We start from the raw sequence: 19,468 nt of genomic DNA, 5'->3' as shown, positions 1-19,468 counted from the left end.
GTATTGAGTAGAGTTTCCTGTGCTATACAGTAGGTCCTTATTAGTCATCTATTTTATATATAGTAGTGTGTATATGTCAATCCCAATCTTCCAGTTTATCCCTATCCCCCCTTACACCCTGTAACCATAAGTTTATTTTCTACATCTGTAACTCTGTTTCTGTTTTGTAGATAAGTTCATTGGTACCCTTTTTTAAGATTCTACATATAAGCAATATCATATGATATTTGTCTTTCTGTCTGACTTACTTCACTCAGTATGACAATCTCTAGTTCCATCCATGTTGCTGCAAATGGCATTATTTCATTCTTTTTTATGGCTGAGTAGCATTCCATTGTATATATGTACCACATCTTCTTTATCCATTTCTCTGTTGATGGACATTTAGGTGGCTTCCATGTCCTGGCTATTGTAAATAGGGCTGCAGTGAACACTGGGGTGCATGTATCTTTTTGAATTATGGTTTTCTCCAGATATATGTCCAGGAGAGGGATTGCTGGATCATATGGCATAAATCACAGCAAGATCTTTTTCGATCTACCTCCTAGAGTAATGAAAATAAAAATAAACAAATGGGACCTAATGAAACTTAAAAGCTTTTGCACAGCAAAGGAAACCATACACAAAACAAAAAGACAACTCTCAGAATGAGAGAAAATATTTGCAAACAAAGCAACCAACAGGGGATTAATCTCCCTTTCTTTATAACACTTGCCACTACCTCACATAATATTGTACATCTATTTGTAGGCTCCCTATAGGCAGGGACTTTGATTGTGTGCCCAGAGACTAGAAAAGGGTCTGACACTTAATAGATGATTAATAAATATTTGCTGAGTAAATAAGTGAACCACCAAGTATTTTTTTTAAGAAACTTTGGTATCTGATATTACAACCTGGTAATACAGGTTATAATATCAGATGTACAATGATTATCTGATGATAACTGTCTTTGCAACTACATTCTAGGATCATACTTAGAGCCCCATGCACCACATTTTTTTCTCACATGACTGTAATAAAGAATTCCAACTCTTCACTCTGGATTATCTTTTCTTCAGAATATGAGCCCTCTGATACACTATTTTCCAGGAGGAAGTAACTTATAAACTCTGCTTTTAAGTATGATAGAAATGAAGATATGTATGTGACATATATGGACCCTATTTGTAGGAGTGATTTTTTTTACAGTGAGTTAGTATAGTAGAGAGCTTCAAAAATCTACACTGTGATTGCACCAGAAATCCCCCTCCTGCCAAGACACAATATATATATTTTTATATGAAAGGAAAAGGTAAAAACCAGAGTTTTCAAGTGTTAAAACATAGACCTAAACTCATATTTATTTATTATTTCCACAAATACTTAATGAATTTCTGTAGTGTGTCAGGCATTATGCTAAGCACCAAGGAAACAGCAGGGAACAAGACAGATAGGGTCTGTGCGCTCGTAGAATTTACCTTAGAGTGGGAGCAGTTAGACAGTGAATGGGCAGAGGAATATATAACATGACTAAAAACTGTGATTAGTGCTCTTAATAAATACAATGCTGTGCTAGAAAAAGGTGGACTGTGGTAGGCAGAATAATGCCCCTCAAAGGTGTCCACAACTCTAGTCTTCAGAACTTGTGAATATGTTATAATACGTAACAAAGGAGAATTAATGTTGCTAAATCAGCTGTCCTTGATCAGGACAGTATACTGAAATATCTGGCTGGATTCAACAATATCCAAAGGGTGGAAAAGAGGGCAGAGAGGGTCACAGTCTGAGAGAGATTTGAAGATACTGCACTACTGATGGCGAAGATGGAAGAAGGAGCCACAAATCCAGAAGTGCCTCCAGCCTCTAAGAGCTGGAAAAGGCAAGGAAATGGATTCTCCCCGAGAGCCTCCAGAAGGAAACTGCTCCTGCTGGTGCCTTGATTTTAGCCCAGTGGGACCCATTGCAGCCTTCTGACCTTCAGAAGTCTCAGATCATAAATTTGTACTGTTTAAAGCCACTAAGTTTGTGATAATTTGTGATGGCAGCAAATAGAAAAATGACACAGGGACTTCAGATAGGAGAGTCAAAGCAAGTTTCTCTAAAATGGTATCATTAATCTGAGAGTTGAAAGATTAGAAGGAACATGTTATGAAAAGAGCTGGTGATAATGCATTCCAGGAAGAGAAAACAGCAAGCCCAAGGGCCTTAAGATTGAAAAGAGATAGATATGTTCTGGAAACTGATGAAAGCTCAGAGTAATGCAAGTGTGATGATTGAGGGAGAAAATGGTTAATAAGAGATTGGAAATTTAGGTAGGATTAGTTTTTGCAGGGCCTTATAGGCGACTTTAAGGAATTTAGATTGCATAACATAATTAACATGTAGAAATCAGTGTATAGCTCAATAGATATTTAAAGGATGAACACACTTGAGTAACCACCACCCATATCGGGAAACAGAATATTACCAATACCCCCTGAAGCCTCCCTCATGCCCCCTTTCAGTCTTTATCTCCACCAAAGGCAACCACTATTCTGACTTCCCTTAGTTTTTCCGATAATTGAGCTTTATATAAGTAGAATCGTACAAAATGTTGTTTCTGATTTTTTCCTGCTGAACATCACATTGTGAGATTTATACATACTGTTGCATGTAGCAGTAGTTTTTTAAAAAGTCATTACTGTATATATTTCTGTATATGGCAATAACAATATATCCATTCTATCGTTGAAGTTTGGATTGCTTCCAAGTTTAAGATGAACATTCTTTTACGTGTCTTTTTGTGTGCACATATAAGTATTTCTATTGAGAATATACCTAAGACTGCAATTACTGAGTTGTAGGGTATGCATATATTGAACTTTGGTAAATGCTGACAGTTTTCCAGAGTGACTGTACCAACTTATAGCCCATCAGTGTGTGATAGCTGAAGTTGCCCCATCCTTTCCAACACTTGAAAATGTCAGCTTTTTAATTAATTAATTCTCTTTGGTGGATAAAGCCATTTCATTGTGGTTTAAAATTCCATTTCTTGGATAATTAATGATGTTGAAACCTTTTAATATGCTTATTGGCTTTTTGAACACCCTGTTTTACTAAGTGCTTGTTCAGTGACTTACTTCAGTTTTTTAAAGATAATTCTGGTTTCCATAGAGAGATTATATTAGCCAGTTTTAAGCATTTGTTTGGATCTTGGTGTAACATGAATGAAGTTTGGTATATGCATAAAAAATTTATTTTATAAGTGATTAGATACAGAAGGTGTGCAATACAACACCATCAAAGTGCAATTTACTTGAAGGATTTATGATGAAACTGAATCAAATCATGCTTTCTGAAAAGTGTTGATCTAACCTAAGACACCATCATCAACTTTAACAGAGTATACTTCCTCATGAATTGAATTTGTTAATGAAATGGTGTCCTTTAAAAACAAGCTTTATAGAAATTTAATGATTGAAGGAGAGAAAATGCAATGCTGCATAAAATTTAGTTTAATATCCTCCAGAAAAAATTAATTTTACTAGCTTGAAACTGAGACATAAATATGAGGAGAAGAAAAAGGGCATGTCCAATTAATGGGATTTCTGGCTGCCTGCCCGAGAAGATTGTGCAAAGTCTTACAATACAAGGTAAAACCCACCTCCTCTGGAGCAAGTGGTATGCCTGTCCAGAATGCAGAGGGTTCCGCCCAGCAATAAATTAACTTTGTACAGCATGCTTTATTGCTCTGCCCTGCATTCTAGCAGGCTTTCTGTCATTGTCTCTCCCCCTGAGTGGCTTGCTTTGCTTGTTGTTTTAAAGATGACTCAGTCAGATTCTTAGTCTTTCATCTTCTCCTTTCCCTACCCCCACCCCATTTTTGTTCCCAGAGTATCAAAGCCAGAACAGAGCCTTTTTTTGTTGATGTTCCAGCATACTGAGCTATTATTGGCCCTGAGAAGTGAACTGGTTTTCTCTTTCATAGGTTATATCTGTCGTGTAACCAGGCTCTCTCTGGCTCTCCCAATTCTCTGAAGCTAGTGATCACAAATACCCATGGCTTCTGGGGGTGGGGCTGCTTTTAATCCCAGCCTCCTCCTGGGACAACGGGTGCAATCCCCTCTGCAGCTCCAAGTAAGGGGACAGCAGAGCAGCCACAGATCCAAGGCTGACAGGGCTGGCACTCTGTGGAGTTCTGCGCTGCTGCTTTCCTTCCTCCACACCTTCCTCCGTTGGTCTATATTTGAAGAGCCTAGTAAATTAATTTCCCAGGGGCAAGGGATGAGAAAGGGTGGGGTGAAGGAAGGGAGTGCCTTAGGGGCGAAAAATGCAGTTGACTCGCCCTCTGCTGGTTAAAGATCTGAATTATCGCCGCCAAAAATAGTGGGAAACAGTGAGAAAGCAGTCCGTACAACACAGATAATTTACAGGTAAAGCTCGGCTTAATTTAGCTTATTTGTCCATCTTAAATAGCTACTTGTTCCCGTTAGCTCTACCTGCTGCCCCAGCACTGAGACTGATTCTAAACACTAGAACTAGTTAATATATCAAGCTGTCCTGAGTGCATTTTCATTTGCCCTTGGGCTTTTGCTGTTATGTAAGTTAAAACCCGCAGATGTGCTCTTTTTTGTTTAATTTGTTGCTAGGCAACTGGAAAGATGACACCTAAACCATCAATTTTAGAGTACACTCGTGCTTCAGTCCAACCTCTCTAAAATAGTAATTTCATGTGAACAAAAAGAGCTTCTGTTTGGGTTTTCGACACTAACTGAAAAACTATGCAGAAAAAGCAGTCCCTCCCCATGCTGGTTTCTTAGGAAAGCTGACAGGCAGCTTTGTGCAAGAAGAGGGATTGGCCGCCATAACTCACACGGACTTTTGTACCGCCTTCGTTGTCTTAACGCGTTTTGTCGGAATAAACCAACACACCGAGGCTGGTTAATCTACTGTCTCTCGCACCGCAAGATAGCATTTCTAAGAATGCACTTAGAATCTGGTGGGTAGTGAGGGGGAAAAATTAGGATTTTTGCATTACGATGTATTATTTAAAATCACCTGGTTCTCCTGCCAACCTAAATGTCCCAAATCGAGTTCTTTCCCCCTCCATATCTGGCTTTGTAATGGTCAGTCACGCAGCCCTTGGAACCAGTTGGGATTGGCCAGTTCCTTTGTCAGGTGAAAATCTCTGCAGCGAGTCATGGGACTAAATTGGGCGGTGTCGCTGTCCGCGTCGAGGGTGCTGAACTCTAGGCGTGGCCAGAGAGGCTTCCTTTGCATGACAACTTCCGGTAGGGCGGGGTCAGGGTCGCTCTCCAAAAAGTGGATCCATCTGCCACCTGGTGGTAGATGAGGAAAATGCTTTTGATAAAGTTCTAAAAGGACTTTGGATGGAGATCCTAAACTCTGAAGAAACAAATCGGAGGGGTTTGGAATATTGAACCTCAGGAGGTGGTTTTGGGGAGATCTGGCCATTTTAAAAAGCCACAGAGAGGTATAGAAGAATTGAGAATTTCCAGAGTGATCTCTCACTTCTACCACATCTCCTCAAATAATTTACAAATGTTAAAATTTTCCCAAGCATTTCTTTCAGCCTATCTTGTTATCAGATGACTATCTGAAAAATATTTGTTTTTATAGACATTTAGAAATAGTTACTAAATTATTCACAGAGTACATTTTGCTGAAAGAAATGCTTCTGAAGCTCTCTCTTGTTAGCCAAATACATTCAAGCAAGCTTAGCTCAGAGTACTTCTCTCTCTGATTTCTGCTTCTGGAAGGAAAAAAACAAGTGTAATTATATTTAGGAAGTGGTAAGAGGTCATAGAAATTCTAGGAGGAAAACTCATGCTTCTTATTTTCTTCCAGGACTGGTATATATAAACTATCAGAGTTGAAAACACAGGAAAGTTATGGTATGCTTCTTATGTTTACCCTGTGTATTTTCACACTGTGTACTTTTACACAGTGATGATGAAGTCACTTTGAAGTTTGTACATTTAACTTCAGATGGGGAGCCCCTGAAGTTAATCGGGTTGCTAAGTAGAGATTCTTTTGATAATGAGAGTGAAACAGGAGAAAGAGGTAATGGAATAGTTCTTTCAAATGTTATCTTTATAAAAAATACTATGGAAAGGTGGGTACTTTTTTTTTTTCAAGAGGCTATGAAGTCAAAATTCCAACTGACCTTACAATTTCTACGTTTTTGATGGTAACCTCTTCTTCCTAATTAGTTTAATATCACTCTTCCCATATTCCGAAACAAGTGACTGCTTTATAGCCGGAGCCTTACTATATCTTCAGATATGTGGGTTACAGTGTAAAGTCACTTCTAGCAAATTGAGAGTAACATGAATTTCTTTCTCAAACTTAGCAATCTCAGAAAAAGATAGAACTACCCAGGAAGCACACTTGGCTTTGTCAACCAACCCAGTTAATATTTAGTATTCTTATAGATGTTTTCTCATTTACTCTTCTATGGATCTTAACACAGAAAATAGTTATCATTTCTGTTTTCAGACATGAAACTTTTTTTTCAAAGTACTGATTTAAATAAAAATTTAAGTATCCAATTTGGGGATGTTATTTGAATTATCTTCACGGATAAAGGAGAGAAATTGGTTGGAGTTTAATTAAGAGAAGAATAAACATTCTAACCTAGCCTCCATTTGGTTAAATTGGGAAGTTTCTCAAACACCTGTCAGATTTCATGGAAAGACACCTATAACCCATGCTACCAGAGTCAACATGGGCATGAAAGCCCTCTGTTTAAAGTAAGAATGTAATATAAATCTGGACTATAAATGGTATTGGTTTATATTAAGGCTTCTTATATTACTGTGGAAGACAGAAACATTATACGCAGATGCACATGGTAAACAACAAGAGGCATTGTCATTTAAAGCAACAGATGGTAGATCAAAAGCAGCAGCAATAAATTGAGCTGCCTAAGAAAGACTTCTATACCCTCAAAGCCTCTTGTTCCTGCCAAAAGAAATAAGAAACCTAAAATGCATGAAAAGACACAATAAAAGAAAAGAATCCTAAAATAATAGTGAAGTCTAAAACCGCAGGTGTGAACTCAATGTTTTAAAATACATGTGCTCCAGGGCTTCCCTGGTGGCGCAGTGGTTAAGAATCCGCCTGCCAATGCAGGGGACACAGCTTCAAGCCCTGGTCCGGGAAGATCCCACATGCTGCAGAGCAACTAAGCCCGTGCGCCACAACTACTGAGCCCACGTGCCTAGAGCCCGTGCTCCGTAACAAGAGAGGATGCCGCAATGAGAAGCCCGTGCACCGCAACGAAGAGTAGCCCCCGCTCCCACAACTAGAGAAAGCCCGGGTGCAGCAACAAAGACCCAATGCAGCCAAAAATAAATAAATTAAAAAAATAAATTAAAAAATTATAATAATAAAATAAAATACATGTGCTCCTAAAAAGTGTTTTTCAGACTTGAGTGCATATGAAAGAAAGAGGGTATCCCAGATATTAATATGCTTATAAATATGACTATAACAAATATCATAAATATTAAAAGTAAGACTATTTCAAGTTTGAATACAATAGAAACAACCAATGGGGAGATTAGCCAGTATTGTAATTACACACGCACAGTAATAAAGTCCAGTTAAAAAAATCTTGTGTGCTCCACCTATTCATCCTCCCTCCCCCTAAGTCCTGCCAACCACTGATTTTTCTTTTTTTTTTATACAGTTGCTATACTTTTGCCTTTTCTATAATGTCATATAGTTGAAATCATAGAGCAGCTTTTCAGACTTGCTTCTTTCACTTAGCAGCATGCATTTTAAGTAAGATGCATTTATGTTTCCTCCATATCTTTTCATGGCTTGATAGCTCATTTCTTTTTAGTGCTGAATAATAATAATAATAAAGAATAATTCATTATCTGGATATACCACAGTTTACTTATCAATTCACCTACTGAAGGACATCTTGGTTGCTCCAAGTTTTGGCAATTATGAATAAAGCTGCTATAAACATTTGTGTGCAGGGTTTTGTGTGGACATAAGTTTTCAGCTACTTTGGGCAAATACCAAGGATCATGATTACCAAATCTTATTGTAAAAATATCATATTTTAAGATTTGCATAATGAGCAAATATATTGATGGTGCTGGGAACCAAATATTCTCACTTTGGTACAAGGCTAATATAAATATGAATTGGGGGATGGAAAGGAAGAAACCTGTTTTAATGGATTGAAAATATAAATACCATGATTACACCCACACACGTACACACACCACAGATACTTATGTAAGTACAAGTATATATTAATATAGGCAAGTATCATCCATGGATGTTGGAAAACACTGAGTAATAAAATTGTTTTGGAAATAGGATATTCACATAGTTTTTCCCCTAGTTTTATTGAGATATGAGTGACATACAGTACTGTATAAGTTTAAGATATATAACAGTTGTTTGACTTACATAATGAAATGATTATCGCAATAAGTTTAGTGAACATTCACATCTCATATAGGTACAAAATGAAAGAAATAGAAAAAAAATTTCCTTGTGATGAGAACTCTCAACTTTCACATATAACATAAGGCAGTGTTAATTATATTTATCATGTTATATATTACATCCCTACTACTTATTTATCTTATAACTGGAAGTTTGAACCTTTTGACTACCTTCATACAATTCCTCTTCCTATCCTCACCCTCCCTCTGCCTCTGGTAACTACAAATCTGATCTCTTTTTCTATGATTTTGGTTTTTTGAAATATAATTGATCTATAACACTGCTATTTCCTGGTACACAACACAGTGATTTAGTATTTCTACACATTTCAAAATGATCACTATGGTAAGTCTAGTTATATCATCAAAAATATTACATAGTTATTGACTGTATTCCCTGCACTACATTTCATTCCCTCGACTCATTTTGTAACTGGAGTTTGTACCTCTTAATTTCCCTCACTTATTTCTTTCGTACCCCACACCTGCTCCCCTTTGGCAATTTGTTCTCTGTATCTATAACTCTCTTCCTGCTTTGTTATGTTTGTTCATTGTTTTTTTGTTTGTTTTTTTAGATTCCACACATAAGTGAAATCATACAGTTTTTGTCTTTATCTGACTTATTTCACTTAACATAATGCTGTTTAGGACCATCCATGTTGTCACAAATGGCAAGATTTCATTCTTTTTTATGGCTAATATTCTGTTATATACACACATACATACACTCCCCCACACCTTCTTTATCTAGATTGCTTCTATATCTTGGCTATTGTAAATAATGCTGCAATGAACATAGGGGCGCATATATCTTTTCTAATTAGTGTTTTTGTTTTCTTCAGATATACCTAGGAGTGGAATTTCTGGGTCACATGGTAGCTCTTTTTAATTTTTTGAGGAATCTCCATACTGTTTTTCATAGTGGCTGCACCAATTTACATTCCCACCAACAGTGCACATGGGTTCCCTTTTCTCCACATCATGGTCACATAGTTTTGAAACATTTCTCCAAAGATAACTAATCATGAAAAATTAAAAGGTACCTTTCAAATTGAGAAATGTGGACACTATTTTGTAACCAAATTATCAAACTTAGTATCACCAATAATGGGACATAAATGACATCATATGCCTCCTGATGTAAGGCACTGAAGAGACTACAACATCTCCAAGGTGGTATTGATGTCAAAATATTTCATCTGAATCTAATGAAGACACAATGCCCAAACTGAGGGATATCCTGTAAAATGACTCTTTAAAAATGGCAGTGTCATGAAAAAAAAAGTCATAAAAATATTTTCTTTAAACTGCTCTAGTTTAAAGGAAACTAGAAAAACATGACAATTAAGTGCAATGTGCAAACCTTGATTATATCCTGGATTAAAAAAAAAAAACAGCCACAAAGGACACTGGAACAATTGAGGAAATTCAAATATTCAATACAATATTAGGTAATAGTATTCATGTTAAATTTCCTGTGTGTGATAATTGTAGTTGAAGTTATGTGGGAGAATGCCCCTGTTTGTAAGAGGTACATATTGAGATATTTAGGGATGATATGTTAAGATGTCTGCAACTAACTCATAACAAAATACAATGTTTACATACTGTATCTGTCAGCTATGGTCACAAAATACGGTGCAAAACTTAATAGCTCAAAATAACATTAATTCCCACTTGTGCATCTGGAGGTCAGCAGATGTAGGCTGAGATCAGCTGTGCTGTGCTTCAGTATACAGGTTGTATCCAGTGCTGTTCCGTCCTCATCCTTGAGTCGGTGGGCTATCCAGAAAAAGTGCTTAGAAAGGTGGCAGAAGAGCAAGAGGGCAAGCCCAATTATTGCAGCACCTTTCAAGCCACAACTTGCTTTACTCTGTATTAGTTTCCTAGGGCTGATATAACAAACTACCACAAACTGGGTGGCTTAAAAAAACCAAACTTATTCTCATAGTTTGGAGGCTAAAAGTCTGAAATCAAGGCATCAGGAGGGCCCTGCTTTCTCTGAAGGCTCTAGGGGAGGATCCTTATTTGCTATTTCCTAGCTCTGGTTGTTGCCAGCAGTCCTTGGCATCCCTTGGCTTATAGCAGCATCAGTCCAGTCTCTTATCTCTGTCGTGATATGGCCTTCTTCCCTGTGTGTGTCTCCAAATCTCTCTTTATAAGGATACCAGTCATTAGACTTAAGAGTTCACCGTAATTCCATATAAGCTTATCTTAACTTGATTATATCTGAAAAGACACTGTTTTCAAATAAGGTCACATTCACAGATACTACCCACTCTGCTAACATCCCGTTGGCCAAAGCAACTCACGTGGTCAAGCCCAAAGTGAAGGGGTGGAGAATTATACTAAACGCATCTTGAGGGTCTAGTATAATTCACATGGCCAAACTCAACATCAATAGAGCAGAGAGATATATTCTGCCCACAGAAGTTAAGAGAGTGACTATTTTTGAATAATAAATGTGTGTATATATATATATATATATATATAAAATGTATAATGTATGTGATGTATATGCATACATGTGTATATATATATGAGATAAAGTGAACAAATGTAGCAAAATTGGTGAATCTAGGTGAAGACTATATAATTATTTATTATTGTTTATTATGTCAAATATCAACAAATCTGGACTTAGCGAAGGAGAAGCTGTTTAAGACTATTGCAATAGCAGAACTCATTGATCACAAAATCTGCAAATGTCTCATACAGAAAAAGGTTTTTTGTTTTTGTTTTTTAAATTAGGGAGGGGTAAGCAGGGCTAGCAGTAACTTTGTGTGGGAGTAGGACAAGGGGATAGAGCAAGCAGATGGTATAATCAGGGTGCTTTGACAGGAATATTTTTCCCTCTGTGGTTGGCCAATTCTCAGAATGAACCATTAAGTGGGGGATTTTAGGACTTGTTTCAGTTTGGGGGTGAATTAAAGTTCAGAGGCCTATGAGAAAAAGAGAAACCTGACTAAAATTTGGTCAAACCAAATCAATAGGTCGGTAATGGGTAATTGTAAGCACTCTTGAAACTCTTCTGAAGGTTTAAATTATTTCAAAATAAGATTTTTTTTAAAAAACTAAGAGTTAATACTTAGATAAAATTTTTTAAAAATTATGCAGTCCTACCTTCTCAGTCTATGCTTACTTTTATTTATTTTTGGCTGCGTTGGGTCTTCGTCTCTGCATGCCGGCAAGCAGGGGCTACTTTTCATTGCGGTGCGTGGGCTTCTCATTGCAGTGGCTTGTCTTTGTTGCAGAGCAGGGCTCTAGGCATGTGGGCTCAGTAGTTGTGGTGCATGGGCTTAGTTGCTCCGCGGCACGTGGAATCTTCCCGGACCAGGGCTTGAACCTGTATCTCCTGCATTGCCAGGCAGATTCTTAACCACCGCGCCACCAGGGAAGTCCTTAGATACAATTTTGGAATGCATTTTTTATTCCCCCTAAACTTCATGATATTTTACTAGGTGTGGTTTGCCCCTCTTCCCAATAACTAGATTTTGAGTAAAGACACTGGCATTACAGGCTGGTAAGTTGTAGATTTATTCTGTATGTACTAGTTCTACCTTCACTGGGAAGAATAAAAACTTATTTAAAAAAAATACCATGATGTTTAAAGGGTCCAAAGTTTTCAGAGGAAAAAAAATATTTTGGAATTTATTCCCATCAAGCAGATAATACATAGCCTGAGAACTAACTAAACAAATTAAGATTCAGAGGAATCCAATTGAAGAGCAGCATTTCTTGTATTTCAAGTCGTAAGAATGTATTTTTTAAATTTATGGGTTTTGAATGTTACTTACAAACTGATTGTATTAAGACTTCCTAGGTGGTGACTGTAGTTAATAACACTGTATTATATATTTGAAAATTGCTGAGAGTAGATCTTAAAAGTTCTCATTACAAGAAAAACGTTTATAACTATGTGTGGTGATGGATGTTAACTAGACTTACTGTGTTGAGCATTTAGCAATATATACTAATATCTAATCACATTGTATACCTTAAACTCATATAATGTCATATGTCAATTATATCTAAGCTAAAAAAAAGACTTTCTAGGATGCCATAAGCTTCTGCTTAATGTGTGAATCACTGGGAGAAATACCTCTTTTTAAACAAAACTCTGTAGATATATATCAACTAAGGATAAGCTATATATCAACTAAGGATAAGCATGTCTCTTTTTCTTAATTATAAAGAGATACTCAGGACTCATATTTAGAATATATGAAGAACTACAACAAATCAATAGGAAAAAGACAATCCAATGTAAAAAAAATGGGCAAGGGAACTGAACAACCCCCCCTCCCGCAACCGAAGGTTATCCAGATGACTAAACATATATTAAATAGTGCCCTACGTCATCAATAATTAATAATCAGAGAAATGCAAATTAAGGCCACACTGTGATAGCCAAAATGGTTAAACTTTTAAGAAGACTAGTAACGATAAGTGTTGGTAAGAATAGAACAAATGGACCAATTTAAAATAATCGACCTATTTACACATCTCATCCTGCTGATGAGATGTGTAAATTGGTACAACTTCTTAGAAAGCAGTTTGGCAAAAAAAAAAAAAAAAAAAGAAAGCAGTTTGGCAGTATCAGGTAAAGCTGAAAAGAGCATACCCTATGACACCAATGCCACTTCTAGGTATATGCCCCCCCTCAAATGTACACACATGTGTACAAAGTGACATATATAATGACATACTTCTGTGAACAGTAGAACAATAGTAAATGAGTTTTGCTGGTCATGCTGAAAAAGACAGAAGCAGTCCATGACAGCTAGGAGCTAGCCTGATACTCAGACCTAGGCTATGCTGTTCTCGTGTTGAACTAAAACAGGTTCATAGAACAACATTAGACAAGGCCACTCTGTGACAGTGATGGATTAAGAGAAAAACAAGAGTTTGCCATAATCAGGTGAAAAGGAACATTTTCCAGTCCACAAAAATGGCTAATATGAATTACCAATCACAGCTTTAGCCTCCCTCCATTTTTCTCACCTTCTAAGAATTATTAATATATCCAACTATAAAAATAACTGTTTCTGACAGCATCCAATCCAGAGCAAAGTCCTACTTCAAACCACCCCCAAATCACCTTGCACAAATACCGCAAGTCCTTTTTAACACCCTCTTATTGAGATGCCCCATGATTCTCTCTGGTGTGATGTCTCCCTTGTTGCAGTAATCAGAAAATACAACTTTGTTCAACTACAGGTGTGTTCCTGATGGTCTGTGGCCAAAGAACATTGACCAGACTGGAATTCTATACAGCAATGGAAATTAATGAGCTAGAGCAGAACACAACATCAATCTGAGACTGAGCTAAATATCAAAGGAAAGAGACTAGATTCTGAAGATTACCTACTGTAAGTGTTGAGTTTTTTTTTTTTTACAAATGGGAAACCACCAAATGCTCCTGCTAATTAGCATGAGACAGTGTCAGAAGACAGGTTCTAGTTTTTATATTGCCAGCAGTAGCTGTATGGACTGGGCAAGTGATTTCATCATTTGGGCCTTAGTTTTTTCATCTATTTAAAAAAGGGGTGGGGGAGATTGGACCTAATCTTTCTGAGGTGCATTATCATTCTTAAACATTCTATGATCTTATGACTGTAAAAAATCTCAACAAATATCTTGCAAAATTTCTGTTGGGCCATTTTCAATATATGTAAGTAGTCTATTATTTAATTTCCTTTAAAATCCAAAGCCAAACATTTATCTTCATTTAATTTATCTACTATATTACTTGGAAAGTAGAGTTACATACTAATTACGAGCATGACTTTGGAGTCAGACAAAATCAAGTTGAGTTCCCTCTCTAATGTTTACTAGGTAGAAGATGTTGGGGGAGTAACATAACCTCTCCAGTCTCAATTTCATCTGTAAAAAAGAAATAATAATAATGTGTACCTCATAGAGTTGTTGCAAGGGTTAAATGAGATAATGCATGTAAATTACTTAATACAGTACCAGTATATAGAAATCATACCCAATAAGTATTACTTTCATCAGAATCATAAGTGACAAGCCAGTCGCTTCCTAAGCGTTTGAGGGTTCTGTAGAAAAGAATGGGTTTATGCAAACCATGAGGCAAGTTGAACAGTTCCCCTATCAATGTACCTAATGGACCCCAGCTTCCTGAGAGATGATGTCTGTCCCCTTTCCTTTTTCTACTGATCACTTTCTTCCAAGCCCCCCTCCCTCATTCCCATCCAGTTGGTTCACGCTTCAGAAGACACTGCAGCATCTTTTTGCCTCTCCCTTGGTCTCTGGGCAGAGTGTGTGTGTGGAGTGTGCCGAGTACCTTAACACCTCGCTGTTTGCCCGCTGCTGCAGCGACCCCAGCCGGCTTACAGATACTATGACTTCAACCTTGAGCTTGCTTAATGAGTATCCTCATTGGATGTTCAATTCCCCAGGGCTTTTTTTCCTGAAAGGGAATTGAAAGGCGAGTTTGTTGTTGCTTTGGCAACAACTTTCAACCTCTACCTAACTCTCCAGAGTGAGAACATATCTATTAATACATTCGATAGACTGGGGAGTTGAGTTACTTAATGCAATTTTTCTTCCAAGTGCAAAACAGCTCACCTGGCTCCGTTAGCCTTTGGCGGCGCTGCGGTTAGAGGCTAGCAAAGCCGAGAGCAGCTGTTGCAGGAACCTGTTGGCAGAAAAGTGAAAGTGTGTACGCAACAGGTGTATCTGCTGCAGAGAGTGCTCTTGTGAGAACGGATGGCGATTGCACGCAGAAAACTCTTGCAAAGCAGGCAAGTGGGCTCGCTTCTCCTTTTTCTGTGCTTATCTGTGGGGGGTACGGCGACCACCCGCTATTCGGTGGCAGAGGAGATGGAGAGTGGTTCATTTGTAGCTAACGTGGCTAAGGACTTGGGGCTGGAGGTAGGGAAGCTGGCTGCGCGCGGGGCGCGGCTCATTTCCGAGAGCAATAAACTGCATTTCTGGCTGCACCGCAAGACAGGAGATCTGTTCGTGAAGGAGAAACTGGATCGGGAGTCACTTTGTGGCAAAGCCGATCCATGCGTTCTGCAGTTTGAAATAGTCCTGGTGGAGCCACTGCAGTCCTTTGGCGTGGAGGTCAGGGTATTTGATATCAATGACAATGCCCCGGTTTTCCTAAACAAGGAGCCTCTTTTAAAGATTCCGGAGAGCACCCCCCTGGGTTCACGGTTTCCTCTGCAGAGCGCGCAGGATCTGGACATCGGCCTCAACGGTCTCCAAAACTACACCTTGAGCGTCAGTGAGTATTTCTACTGCACACCCGCTTCCACAGCCATGGGCCCAAGTATGCCGAGCTAGTGCTGGATAAACCCCTGGACAGAGAGGAGCAGCCTGAAGTCAACCTGACAATTACAGCTGTGGACGGAGGGTCTCCGCCCAAGTCTGGCACTGCCCACATTCGCGTGGAGGTTCTGGATGTCAATGATCATGTGCCCCAATTCTCTCGACTGGTGTACCGCGCTCAGGTGCTGGAAAACAGTGCCAATGGTTCTTTGGTGGCTACGGTAACTGCCACCGACCTAGACGAGGGCTCTAACAAGGAGATAACTTACTCTTTAGCTCAAAACCCAGAAGTAATTCTCCAGATGTTTCAGATTGACTCTGAAACTGGAGAGGTTCAACTAAGAGGGTCCCTAGATTTTGAAGCAATTGAAACATACGACATTGACATTCAAGCTACCGACAGAGGAGGCCTCTCTGCCCACAGCAAAGTCCTGGTGGAGGTGGTGGATGTTAATGACAATCCTCCTGAAGTTACAGTCTCCTCTGTGTCCAGCCCTCTCCCTGAGGACTCTCCACTACAGACGGTAGTGGCCCTTTTCTCTATCAGAGACCAGGACATTCGAGTGGGAGGAAAAATCACTTGCTTCCTCAAAGAAGACCTTCCCTTTGCAGTCAAACTTACATTCAGGAATTCCTACTCACTGGTCACTGACAGAGGCATGGATCCGGAGGAGGTCTCTGGCTATATCACCCTTGTTGCCATGGATACTGGACCACCCACTCTGTCGTCGGAGACTGTGATAGAGGTGCTAATATCTGACATTAATGACAATCCCCCAGTATTTCAGGAAGATTCCTACGTCTTGACTGTTCGAGAAAACAACAGCCCTGCAGTTTTTATTGCCAAAGTCCATGCTGAGGATCTAGATTTGGGTGAGAATGCCCAAATAATATATTCTCTGCTGCCTCCAAAAAGTGGAGATCTATGTCTTTGCTTACATCTCCATAAATTCAGACAATGGGAAACTCTATGCACTGAGAACTATGGATTATGAAGCCATTCAAGATTTTCAGTTTGTGGTAAAGGCAACTGATGGGGGCTTCCTGTCACTGAGTAGCCAGGTTACTGTCTGAGTGGTTGTCCTGGATAACAATGATAACTGCCCAATGATCTTGTACCCACTGCAAAATGGCACCTTGCCCTGCAATGACCTGGTGCCTAGGTCTGCAGAGGCAGGCTACCTGGTGACTAAGGTGGTGGCTGTGGCTGGTGACTCAGGTCAGAATTCCTGGCTTTTATATCATCTATTTAAGGCCACTGACCCTGGGTTATTCTCTGCTCAACAACAAAATGGGGAAATCCGTACATTGCAGCAGATATCTGAGAGAGACCCCATGATGCAGAAACTGATCGTTCTTGTTCAGGATCATGGCCAACCAGCTCTTTCTACTACTGCCTCACTTAATATCCTCCTGGTAGATGGCTTTTCTGAGCCCTATCTGCAGTTCCTGGATCCATTCAAACATCCTACAAGGGTAAATCCATCCACTAAATATTTGGTCATTTCTCTGGCTGTGCTTTCCTTTCTCCTCTCTGTCACAGTGATCTTCATTACACATATTTGCCAGAAGATTAAATACAGAGAAAAGTTCACAATTCAAGAGCGTTTCTATGAGGACTGTAATTTCTCTAACAACCTGGTACAAGGAGGAGCCAGTGGATCCATATCCCAGCCTTGTCCCTATGAAGTGTCCTCAGCCACTGGCACTGGCAATAGTGAATTCTGGTTTCTTAAGCGCCTTATGCCCAACTTCCCCTTCCCCCATGGCACTGGAGAGGTAAAAACAGAGGCTGGCTCCAGTTTACCACCAGATTCTGATAGGAATAGGTCTCAGGGGTCAGAGGGTCATGCCCAAGTATCTGATGACTATATGTGGCCATTATTCATGTCTCCTGTGGAAGTTCATTAGTCCTGGCTCTGGATATGCTTAGTTCCATAGAGATATCATGTTATTTTGCCTTTAAGTTATTTTCCATTAGAAAGTTATGCATGCATAGGGACAAGAACTAGCTCCTAGTTTTGATACATCAGAAAGCAGTTAGGTTCAAGAAGTAGAAATATAGTTTATTGTTATTGAGAAATTGCTAGATTTGTCACCTGATGAGTAGAGATCATCTTTGAATCAACATCTTGCATACCATCATTCACAATCATGCAAATGTCTGGTAAATGGTGGTCCTCATAGATAACTGGATGGGAGGAAGGGTAAAGAAGAAGAAAAAGGATTTGACTTATTTGCAAATGTAAAGGCAGATATAAGGCTAAAGAGATTCAGTTCAGGAATTAAGTTAGGTGTAGATTTCTTAATGGTTGTTGGGGACCTTAGGCAAGTCTTAAATCTCTGTTTACACACAGATATCTCATTCCTCATCAGAGAGCAGTTGTTTGAACGTAGATGAGGAAAAAAATAGACTTGTAGATAACAAATGCTATTGAACAACTACAAAACAAAAAGATATTAAAGAAGAAAGAATGCATTAATACCAATAAAGTGGCCTTAAGAAAAGATAGATTTTCATGTGTTAACAGATTTGATCTTAAGCCATTTTATCCTCTGAGCATGCTGATGTGACAACATGGAAACTAAGAAAAAGAGTTAGTTCCTAGCATATCATTCAAAAAATGAAATGGAGTAGGGATTCAAGTTAGGTTTCTTTTTGATCATCATTGTTTTGCATTTGTAAGCTATTTTAAGTTCTCTCATTCTAAAATCAAAGAAAAAAAATTAAAACATTAACATATTTCAAGGATGCTATTAATACTACCAACTGTGCCTTAACTGTTTAAAAAGTTTGCTTTAATGAGTCTTTAATTAGGTACCTTATTTTATACAATGTGTAAATTCAAACCCACAAGGGTGTGTCCCACACAGATAGGTACAACATTTGTACCTGGTATTCCAAAGGTAGAACAGTACCTCTAGTTTGGGCAAATTGCTTCAATTACATATTTAACTTTGAAATGCATATAGATCTACATTTCTAAAGTTAAAAAAATTTTATACTATATTTTAAATAATACTTTATTTACTTATTCATTATTTTTTTGGCTGCATTGGGTCTTGGTTGTGGCACACGGGATCTTTCGTTGTGGCACGTGGGCTCTTTGTTGTAGTGCGCGAGCTTTTTTAGTTGTGGCGTGCAGGTTTTCTCTCTCTAGTCGTGGTGCACAGGCTGCAGCGTGAGTGGGCTCTAGTTTGTGGCACTCGGGCTTAGTTGCCCTGCAGCATGTGGGATCTTAGTTCCCTCACCAGGGATCAAACCCGCATCCCCTGCATTGGAAGGATTCTTTACCACTGGAGCACTAGGGCAGTCCCTTAAATTCCGTTTTTTTTTTTTTTTTAACATCTTTATTGGAGTATAATTGCTTTACAATGGTGTGTTAGTTTCTGCTTTATAACAAAGTGAATCAGTTATACATATATCCCCATATCTCTTCCCTCTTGCGTCTCCCTCCCTCCCACCCTCCCTATCCCACCCTCCCTATCCCACCCCTTTAGGTGGTCACAAAGCACCGAGCTGATCTCCCTGTGCTATGTGGCTGCTTCCCACTATCTATTTTACATTTGGTAGTGTATATAAGTCCATTCCACTCTCTCACTTCGTCCCAGCTTACCCTTCTCCCTCCCCGTGTCTTCAAGTACATTCTCTAGTAGGTCTGTGTCTTTATTCCTGTCCTGCCCCTAGGTTCATCAGAACCTTTTCTTTTCTT

At 38.8% G+C, this 19,468-nt stretch overlaps 1 protein-coding gene across 1 annotated transcript; it reads left to right on the top strand.

The window, feature by feature from the left end:
• Positions 1–15,188: 15,188 nt before the first annotated feature.
• On the top strand, positions 15,189–17,666 carry PCDHB1 (protocadherin beta 1). The gene is given in 3 exon segments (XM_004286758.1): positions 15,189–15,720; positions 15,723–16,680; positions 16,682–17,666. Coding segments are annotated over 3 exon segments (2,475 nt in total).
• The last annotated feature ends 1,802 nt before the right edge of the window (positions 17,667–19,468 follow it).

This window comes from Orcinus orca, chromosome 3 (assembly GCF_937001465.1).
Source record: "Orcinus orca chromosome 3, mOrcOrc1.1, whole genome shotgun sequence".
Taxonomy (NCBI): Eukaryota; Metazoa; Chordata; class Mammalia; order Artiodactyla; family Delphinidae; genus Orcinus; species Orcinus orca.
The sequence above is the reverse complement of the archived record's forward strand: the minus strand, read 5'-3'. Positions and strand labels throughout refer to the sequence as shown.